Raw genomic sequence first — 10,000 nt, forward strand, 5'->3', positions numbered from 1 at the left:
CACCGGACCCCGCCGTGGCCTTCCCCATGACAGAGAAGACCCGGAAGAGCCCGGCCGGCCGGGGGCCCTCGCCGACGCCACCCGAAAAGCCTCATCGATCGGACACACGGGACGCGGCTGCTGCTGCTGCTGCTGCTGCTGCTGCGGAAAGGAGGGGGGCAAAGCAGCCGCCGACACGCTGGCAACAAGGGCCCCACGGCCACGCTGCTCCTCCTGGGACAGCCGCTCGCGGATCGAGCACGGCAGAGGAGCGCGGGGGGTGCCGCCACCCGCCCGCCCGCCGACAAGGCTTCCCTCTTTAGCCAGGCGACGGCGGGACGGGACCGCCGGGCTGGGGGTGAGCTTCACCCTTTCGCCCGGGGAACCCATCCCAGCGTGCGAGAAGAAAGGTGCCACCGACCGCGCCACGGGCCACCGGCTTTCCCCCGGCCTCGCAGGCAGCAGCCGGCTCTCCCTCCGGAAAAAGACGGGGGACGGCACCACAAAAAGGCACATGACGCGCCACCAAGGACCCGTGCTAGCCACGGGGGCCGCGGGCCCGGGGCGGGGTGGGGCGAGGCACGCGCCTCTCACTCCCCCCCCCCAACCCCACCAGCAGATCTCGGCTCTCTCCTGTGCACACCTTGGCTTTCCTGGGCCCGCGCGCCTTCCCGGCGCGCCTCTCGGTGCCGCGGCTTAGGGCCGCCAGAGAAAAAGCGCAACGCAGGCCGGGCGGGCGGCCCCCACACCGCCCGCACGCCGGCGCGCGCCTGAAGAAAAAAACGGACCCGGCTGGAAACCCAGCCCACCGGGCAGAAGCGACTCGATCCGCACACGACCGAGGAAGAGCGAGGCGACGCCGCCTCGCCCACCACACGCTCCGGGGGCTCTCTGGCGGCTTCCGGTCCGTGCTCGGGCGGCCGGCCACCGCGGCCGGCCTCTGCCCCTGAAAAACGCTGCCCGTCACGCGGGTCCCCGGCTTAAGGCCGAGGAAGGGGGACGACTTCCACAACACACGCTGCTGGCCCGGGGTGCCGCCACCCCGGCTCCACAGCACATCGGGGGACCGCCCTCACCGAGCCCCTCAAGCCACGCGGCAACGCCGAAGCCAAGGCCGCGCGCCCCCCCGCCGCCCTTCCGACACGGACACGCTGGCAACAAACAGGTCGGGAGCGGGAGAACGGGACGCCGCCACCTCGGCGGGCCCTGCTCGGGGCTCTCGGGCAAGGGCCGGGGAAAGCCCCGGCCGCGTCCACCCCAGGCTGCCGGCCACCTCACCGGACCGGCAGCCGAGAAAAAAAAAAAAGCACGCCCGGCCAACGGGCCCCGGCTTAAGGCCGAGCAGAAAAGGGGCGAGGCGCCGCCGCCTCGCCCGCCAACAATTCCCCGGGGTGGGGGGGGCGGGCGCCCCCCCCCTTCACCAAGCTGGCAGCAGCCGGGCCGGAGCGGGACACGGCTTCTCTCCGCGGCCGGCAAGCGGAACGCATCGTCTTTCGGCTGGGCACGCGCCCTCTTTGCAGCACCTCACTCGGCTCTCTCGGAGCCTCTCTGCTTCCCTGGGTCGGGACGGGGACCGGGACGACGCCACGCGACTCGTCCCGCGTCAGCGGCACTCGCTTTGCCCTGAGGATGACCGCGCGCGCGGGCCCTCCTTCGCCGCTTCGGACACAGGCATGCTGGAGGCCTGTGGGGATGCGGCCCGTCACCTCGCTCCCATAGTACGGACAGACGAGTCCGAAGCCGCAGACGCCTCCAAGAGGACCAATGGAACGCGACCGGGAAGGGGCGCCGCCGCAGGCCGGCCCCTACGATGACGTAGCCGGAGGCAGCTGAAAACAGCGACCCCTTGGTGAACTTCCGGAGCCGGCCGCGACAACAGGTCTACCCAGCTCCGGCCGAAAAGCGCCTAAGTCCCGCCGGAGCGAGGTAGACCTGTTGTCCCCGGTCCGCCGGACGGCGGCACGGCGCCACCCCGGGCCCGGCGGCCCCGGAGCCGGGGTAGACCTGTTGTCCCCGACCCCGGCCGGGACCCGGGGTAGACCTGTTGTCCGCCGACGGCCGCCCGCCGGCAGCGGTCGGCCCGGGGCCCGGCGGCCCCGGAGCCGGGGTAGACCTGTTGTCCCTGACCCCGGCCGGGACCCGGGGTAGACCTGTTGTCCGCCGACGGCCGCCCGCCGGCGGAGGGCGGCCCGGGGCCCGGCGGCCCCGGAGCCGGGGTAGACCTGTTGTCCCCGACCCCGGCCGGGACCCGGGGTAGACCTGTTGTCCGCCGACGGCCGCCCGCCGGCGGAGGGCGGCCCCGGGCCCGGCGGTCCCGGAGACGGGGTAGACCTGTTGTCCCCGACCCCGGCCGGGACCCGGGGTAGACCTGTTGTCCGCCGACGGCCGCCCGGCGGCGGCGGGCGGCCCGGGACCCGGCGGCCCCGGAGCCGGGGTAGACCTGTTGTCCCCGACCCCGGCCGGGACCCGGGGTAGACCTGTTGTCCGCCGACGGCCGCCCGCCGGCGGAGGGCGGCCCGGGCCCGGCGGCCCCGGAGCCGGGGTAGACCTGTTGTCCCCGACCCCGGCCGGGACCCGGGGTAGACCTGTTGTCCGCCGACGGCCGCCCGGCGGCGGCGGGCGGCCCGGGGCCCGGCGGCCCCGGAGCCGGGGTAGACCTGTTGTCCCCGACCCCGGCCGGGACCCGGGGTAGACCTGTTGTCCGCCGACGGCCGCCCGCCGGCGGAGGGCGGCCCGGTGCCCGGGGGCCCCGGAGCCGGGGTAGACCTGTTGTCCCCGACCCCGGCCGGGACCCGGGGTAGACCTGTTGTCCGCCGACGGCCGCCCGCCGGCGGAGGGCGGCCCGGGGCCCGGCGGCCCCGGAGCCGGGGTAGACCTGTTGTCCCCGACCCCGGCCGGGACCCGGGGTAGACCTGTTGTCCGCCGACGGCCGCCCGGCGGCCGAGGGCGGCCCGGGGCCCGGCGGCCCCGGAGCCGGGGTAGACCTGTTGTCCCCGACCCCGGCCGGGACCCGGGGTAGACCTGTTGTCCGCCGACGGCCGCCCGGCGGCGGCGGGCGGCCCGGGGCCCGGCGGCCCCGGAGCCGGGGTAGACCTGTTGTCCCCGACCCCGGCCGGGACCCGGGGTAGACCTGTTGTCCGCCGACGGCCGCCCGCCGGCGGAGGGCGGCCCGGGGCCCGGCGGCCCCGGAGCCGGGGTAGACCTGTTGTCCCCGACCCCGGCCGGGACCCGGGGTAGACCTGTTGTCCGCCGACGGCCGCCCGCCGGCGGCGGGCGGCCCGGGGCCCGGCGGCCCCGGAGCCGGGGTAGACCTGTTGTCCCCGACCCCGGCCGGGACCCGGGGTAGACCTGTTGTCCGCCGACGGCCGCCCGCCGGCGGAGGGCGGCCCGGGGCCCGGCGGCCCCGGAGCCGGGGTAGACCTGTTGTCCCCGACCCCGGCCGGGACCCGGGGTAGACCTGTTGTCCGCCGACGGCCGCCCGGCGGCGGAGGGCGGCCCGGGGCCCGGCGGCCCCGGAGCCGGGGTAGACCTGTTGTCCCCGACCCCGGCCGGGACCCGGGGTAGACCTGTTGTCCGCCGACGGCCGCCCGCCGGCGGAGGGCGGCCCGGGGCCCGGGGGCCCCGGAGCCGGGGTAGACCTGTTGTCCCCGACCCCGGCCGGGACCCGGGGTAGACCTGTTGTCCGCCGACGGCCGCCCGCCGGCCGAGGGCGGCCCGGGGCCCGGCGGCCCCGGAGCCGGGGTAGACCTGTTGTCCCCGACCCCGGCCGGGACCCGGGGTAGACCTGTTGTCCGCCGACGGCGCCCGCCGGCGGAGGGCGGCCCGGGCCCGGCGGCCCCGGAGCCGGGGTAGACCTGTTGTCCCCGACCCCGGCCGGGACCCGGGGTAGACCTGTTGTCCGCCGACGGCCGCCCGCCGGCGGAGGGCGGCCCGGGGCCCGGCGGCCCCGGAGCCGGGGTAGACCTGTTGTCCCCGACCCCGGCCGGGACCCGGGGTAGACCTGTTGTCCGCCGACGGCCGCCCGCCGGCCGAGGGCGGCCCGGGGCCCGGCGGCCCCGGAGCCGGGGTAGACCTGTTGTCCCCGACCCCGGCCGGGACCCGGGGTAGACCTGTTGTCCGCCGACGGCGGCCCGCCGGCGGAGGGCGGCCCCGGGCCCGGCGGCCCCGGAGCCGGGGTAGACCTGTTGTCCCCGACCCCGGCCGGGACCCGGGGTAGACCTGTTGTCCGCCGACGGCCGCCCGGCGGCGGAGGGCGGCCCGGGGCCCGGCGGCCCCGGAGCCGGGGTAGACCTGTTGTCCCCGACCCCGGCCGGGACCCGGGGTAGACCTGTTGTCCGCCGACGGCCGCCCGGCGGCGGAGGGCGGCCCGGGGCCCGGCGGCCCCGGAGCCGGGGTAGACCTGTTGTCCCCGACCCCGGCCGGGACCCGGGGTAGACCTGTTGTCCGCCGACGGCCGCCCGGCGGCGGAGGGCGGCCCGGGGCCCGGCGGCCCCGGAGCCGGGGTAGACCTGTTGTCCCCGACCCCGGCCGGGACCCGGGGTAGACCTGTTGTCCGCCGACGGCCGCCCGCCGGCGGAGGGCGGCCCGGGGCCCGGCGGCCCCGGAGCCGGGGTAGACCTGTTGTCCCCGACCCCGGCCGGGACCCGGGGTAGACCTGTTGTCCGCCGACGGCCGCCCGGCGGCGGCGGGCGGCCCGGGGCCCGGCGGCCCCGGAGCCGGGGTAGACCTGTTGTCCCCGACCCCGGCCGGGACCCGGGGTAGACCTGTTGTCCGCCGACGGCCGCCCGCCGGCGGAGGGCGGCCCGGGGCCCGGCGGCCCCGGAGCCGGGGTAGACCTGTTGTCCCCGACCCCGGCCGGGACCCGGGGTAGACCTGTTGTCCGCCGACGGCCGCCCGCCGGCGGAGGGCGGCCCGGGGCCCGGCGGCCCCGGAGCCGGGGTAGACCTGTTGTCCCCGACCCCGGCCGGGACCCGGGGTAGACCTGTTGTCCGCCGACGGCCGCCCGCCGGCGGAGGGCGGCCCGGGGCCCGGCGGCCCCGGAGCCGGGGTAGACCTGTTGTCCCCGACCCCGGCCGGGACCCGGGGTAGACCTGTTGTCCGCCGACGGCCGCCCGGCGGCGGAGGGCGGCCCGGGGCCCGGCGGCCCCGGAGCCGGGGTAGACCTGTTGTCCCCGACCCCGGCCGGGACCCGGGGTAGACCTGTTGTCCGCCGACGGCCGCCCGCCGGCGGAGGGCGGCCCGGGGCCCGGCGGCCCCGGAGCCGGGGTAGACCTGTTGTCCCCGACCCCGGCCGGGACCCGGGGTAGACCTGTTGTCCGCCGACGGCCGCCCGCCGGCGGAGGGCGGCCCGGGCCCGGCGGCCCCGGAGCCGGGGTAGACCTGTTGTCCCCGACCCCGGCCGGGACCCGGGGTAGACCTGTTGTCCGCCGACGGCCGCCCGCCGGCCGAGGGCGGCCCGGGGCCCGGCGGCCCCGGAGCCGGGGTAGACCTGTTGTCCCCGACCCCGGCCGGGACCCGGGGTAGACCTGTTGTCCGCCGACGGCCGCCCGCCGGCGGAGGGCGGCCCGGTGCCCGGGGGCCCCGGAGCCGGGGTAGACCTGTTGTCCCCGACCCCGGCCGGGACCCGGGGTAGACCTGTTGTCCGCCGACGGCCGCCCGCCGGCCGAGGGCGGCCCGGGCCCGGCGGCCCCGGAGCCGGGGTAGACCTGTTGTCCCCGACCCCGGCCGGGACCCGGGGTAGACCTGTTGTCCGCCGACGGCGTCCCGCCGGCGGAGGGCAGCCCCGGGCCCGGCGGCCCCGGAGCCGGGGTAGACCTGTTGTCCCCGACCCCGGCCGGGACCCGGGGTAGACCTGTTGTCCGCCGACGGCCGCCCGGCGGCGGCGGGCGGCCCGGGGCCCGGCGGCCCCGGAGCCGGGGTAGACCTGTTGTCCCCGACCCCGGCCGGGACCCGGGGTAGACCTGTTGTCCGCCGACGGCCGCCCGCCGGCCGAGGGCGGCCCGGGGCCCGGCGGCCCCGGAGCCGGGGTAGACCTGTTGTCCCCGACCCCGGCCGGGACCCGGGGTAGACCTGTTGTCCGCCGACGGCCGCCCTTTGGCGGAGGGCAGCCCCGGGCCCGGCGGCCCCGGAGCCGGGGTAGACCTGTTGCCCCCGACCCCGGCCGGGACCCGGGGTAGACCTGTTGTCCGCCGACGGCCGCCCGGCGGCGGCGGTCGGCCCGGGGCCCGGCGGCCCCGGAGCCGGGGTAGACCTGTTGTCCCCGACCCCGGCCGGGACCCGGGGTAGACCTGTTGTCCGCCGACGGCCGCCCGGCGGCCGAGGGCAGCCCGGTGCCCGGGGGCCCCGGAGCCGGGGTAGACCTGTTGTCCCCGACCCCGGCCGGGACCCGGGGTAGACCTGTTGTCCGCCGACGGCCGCCCGGCGGCCGAGGGCGGCCCGGGGCCCGGCGGCCCCGGAGCCGGGGTAGACCTGTTGTCCCCGACCCCGGCCGGGACCCGGGGTAGACCTGTTGTCCGCCGACGGCCGCCCGCCGGCGGAGGGCGGCCCGGGCCCGGCGGCCCCGGAGCCGGGGTAGACCTGTTGTCCCCGACCCCGGCCGGGACCCGGGGTAGACCTGTTGTCCGCCGACGGCCGCCCGGCGGCGGCGGGCGGCCCGGGGCCCGGCGGCCCCGGAGCCGGGGTAGACCTGTTGTCCCCGACCCCGGCCGGGACCCGGGGTAGACCTGTTGTCCGCCGACGGCCGCTCGCCGGCGGAGGGCGGCCCCGGGCCCGGCGGCCCCGGAGCCGGGGTAGACCTGTTGTCCCCGACCCCGGCCGGGACCCGGGGTAGACCTGTTGTCCGCCGACGGCCGCCCGCCGGCGGAGGGCGGCCCGGGGCCCGGCGGCCCCGGAGCCGGGGTAGACCTGTTGTCCCCGACCCCGGCCGGGACCCGGGGTAGACCTGTTGTCCGCCGACGGCCGCCCGCCGGCGGAGGGCGGCCCGGGGCCCGGCGGCCCCGGAGCCGGGGTAGACCTGTTGTCCCCGACCCCGGCCGGGACCCGGGGTAGACCTGTTGTCCGCCGACGGCCGCCCGGCGGCGGAGGGCGGCCCGGGGCCCGGCGGCCCCGGAGCCGGGGTAGACCTGTTGTCCCCGACCCCGGCCGGGACCCGGGGTAGACCTGTTGTCCGCCGACGGCCGCCCGCCGGCGGAGGGCGGCCCGGGGCCCGGCGGCCCCGGAGCCGGGGTAGACCTGTTGTCCGCGACCCCGGCCGGGACCCGGGGTAGACCTGTTGTCCGCCGACGGCGTCCCGCCGGCGGAGGGCGGCCCGGGCCCGGCGGCCCCGGAGCCGGGGTAGACCTGTTGTCCCCGACCCCGGCCGGGACCCGGGGTAGACCTGTTGTCCGCCGACGGCCGCCCGCCGGCGGAGGGCGGCCCGGGGCCCGGCGGCCCCGGAGCCGGGGTAGACCTGTTGTCCCCGAGCCCGGCCGGGACCCGGGGTAGACCTGTTGTCCGCCGACGGCCGCCCGGCGGCCGAGGGCAGCCCGGTGCCCGGGGGCCCCGGAGCCGGGGTAGACCTGTTGTCCCCGACCCCGGCCGGGACCCGGGGTAGACCTGTTGTCCGCCGACGGCCGCCCGCCGGCGGAGGGCGGCCCGGGGCCCGGCGGCCCCGGAGCCGGGGTAGACCTGTTGTCCCCGACCCCGGCCGGGACCCGGGGTAGACCTGTTGTCCGCCGACGGCCGCCCGCCGGCGGAGGGCGGCCCGGGGCCCGGCGGCCCCGGAGCCGGGGTAGACCTGTTGTCCCCGACCCCGGCCGGGACCCGGGGTAGACCTGTTGTCCGCCGACGGCCGCCCGCCGGCGGAGGGCGGCCCGGGGCCCGGCGGCCCCGGAGCCGGGGTAGACCTGTTGTCCGCGACCCCGGCCGGGACCCGGGGTAGACCTGTTGTCCGCCGACGGCGTCCCGCCGGCGGAGGGCGGCCCGGGCCCGGCGGCCCCGGAGCCGGGGTAGACCTGTTGTCCCCGACCCCGGCCGGGACCCGGGGTAGACCTGTTGTCCGCCGACGGCCGCCCGCCGGCGGAGGGCGGCCCGGGGCCCGGCGGCCCCGGAGCCGGGGTAGACCTGTTGTCCCCGAGCCCGGCCGGGACCCGGGGTAGACCTGTTGTCCGCCGACGGCCGCCCGGCGGCCGAGGGCAGCCCGGTGCCCGGGGGCCCCGGAGCCGGGGTAGACCTGTTGTCCCCGACCCCGGCCGGGACCCGGGGTAGACCTGTTGTCCGCCGACGGCCGCCCGCCGGCGGAGGGCGGCCCGGGGCCCGGCGGCCCCGGAGCCGGGGTAGACCTGTTGTCCCCGACCCCGGCCGGGACCCGGGGTAGACCTGTTGTCCGCCGACGGCCGCCCGCCGGCGGAGGGCGGCCCGGGGCCCGGCGGCCCCGGAGCCGGGGTAGACCTGTTGTCCCCGACCCCGGCCGGGACCCGGGGTAGACCTGTTGTCCGCCGACGGCCGCCCGCCGGCGGAGGGCGGCCCGGGGCCCGGCGGCCCCGGAGCCCGGGTAGACCTGTTGTCCGCGACCCCGGCCGGGACCCGGGGTAGACCTGTTGTCCGCCGACGGCGTCCCGCCGGCGGAGGGCGGCCCGGGCCCGGCGGCCCCGGAGCCGGGGTAGACCTGTTGTCCCCGACCCCGGCCGGGACCCGGGGTAGACCTGTTGTCCGCCGACGGCCGCGTTGGGAGCCGGGGTAGACCTTGTTTCCACGAGCCCGGACCAGGAGCCGGGGTAGACCTTTTGTCCCCGAGCCCGGCCGCAACCCGGGGTAGACCTGCTGGCTTCCGACGGCCGCCCGCCGCCGGAGGGCCGCCCCGGCCCTCCTTCACACAGAAAGAGAGAGAGAGAGAGAGAGAGGGGCAGAGTGACAGACACTCCCACTCCACACAGTCACACTCCCGTGCCAACACCTCCGACACCACCCGCCCCCCCACCCCCCCCACCCCCCGCCGCTCCCGCAGGCACGCCCTCACACTCTCGCGTGCCCTCTCTCCCCGTCCGCCTCCGCGTCCCTGCCCCTGCCCCTGGCTCTGCCCCGGCCCTGTCTGTCGCGGCCGCCCGCCCATCGACGGTTGGGGGCGCCCCGCCCTCCCCCATCAGACTCCCCGGCACCGCCTGCAGGCTTTCCCCGCCTCCGCCCAACCGCCACGGCTGGGGGCGCCCCGCCCTCCCCCCCGTCGGACTCCCCGCCGCCGCCTGCAGACTTTTCCCGCCCCGGCCCAGTCTCTCCTCAGCCAGTTGGCACAGCGGCAGCGGCGGGAGGGCCGGCAGCGGGCCGACACCCAGGCAGCCGGGGCCTTCGGCCGGCAGGGGCGGGCAGGCTTAGCGCCCTCCCTTGCCCAACAAGCTTGCTCCTCAGGTCTCGCCGAGCCTTCTGCTCGGACGGCCTTCCTTCCTTGCTGCTCAGGCCCGGCCCCGGCCCGGCCTGCGGCGGGACGGCAGCGGCGGCAGGGGCTGAAGGGAGGGAGGCAGAAATCCGGGCGGGAGCCGGGCCGCCGCGCCTTCGGCCGGCCGGGAGTCCTAAAGGCTCCCTCCTTCCCTCTCGGGGTGGCTGGGCGCGGGGGGATGCGGGCAGGACGTCGGCGGGGGCGTGCGCCCGGCGGCAGCGGAAGCGGGCCGCCTTCGCCTCCCGGCTCTCGGGGGGAAAGAGGGTGCGCCGCGGGCCGCGCGCGGCCCCCGGAGCGGGTGGCGAGTGGCGGGCGTACGGGGGCCTGCCGGATGCGCGGCCCGCCCGCCTTACGCCGGCTTGCGGGCCAGGACGAGGACGCGGGGTGGGGGGGGGGGGGGTGGGGGGGGGGGGGGGGGCGGCGCGCCTCGGATGGAGGACAACGAGTCTACCCCGGTCCTCGGGGGGCCGGAGCCCAAGTCGGGCCAGGACAACAGGTCTACCCACGGCCGCCGGCAGGCGGGAGCCCTGGTCGGGGCCGGGGAAACAGGTCTTCCCCGGGCCGCCGGGCGCCAGCAAGCCGAGGCCGGCCCGGGACAACAGGTCTACCCCG

General features: G+C 79.6%; 1 protein-coding gene across 1 annotated transcript in view; it reads left to right on the forward strand.

Moving 5' to 3' along the window:
- The window catches only part of LOC128783333 (collagen alpha-1(III) chain-like), a 14,208-nt gene that overhangs the window by 2,516 nt on the left and 1,692 nt on the right, over nt 1-10,000 (forward strand). Inside the window, exons 3-8 of the mRNA XM_053933984.1 lie at nt 1-489; nt 599-883; nt 965-1,202; nt 1,500-1,697; nt 9,123-9,307; nt 9,361-9,772. The exon at nt 1-489 is cut by the window's left edge and continues 250 nt beyond it. Of these exons, the coding sequence (XP_053789959.1) occupies nt 1-489; nt 599-883; nt 965-1,202; nt 1,500-1,697; nt 9,123-9,307; nt 9,361-9,772 (1,807 nt within the window). The remainder of the gene's footprint in view (nt 490-598; nt 884-964; nt 1,203-1,499; nt 1,698-9,122; nt 9,308-9,360; nt 9,773-10,000) is intronic.

Source organism: Vidua chalybeata, unplaced genomic scaffold (genome assembly GCF_026979565.1).
Source record: "Vidua chalybeata isolate OUT-0048 unplaced genomic scaffold, bVidCha1 merged haplotype scaffold_206_ctg1, whole genome shotgun sequence".
NCBI classification, from domain to species: Eukaryota; Metazoa; Chordata; class Aves; order Passeriformes; family Viduidae; genus Vidua; species Vidua chalybeata.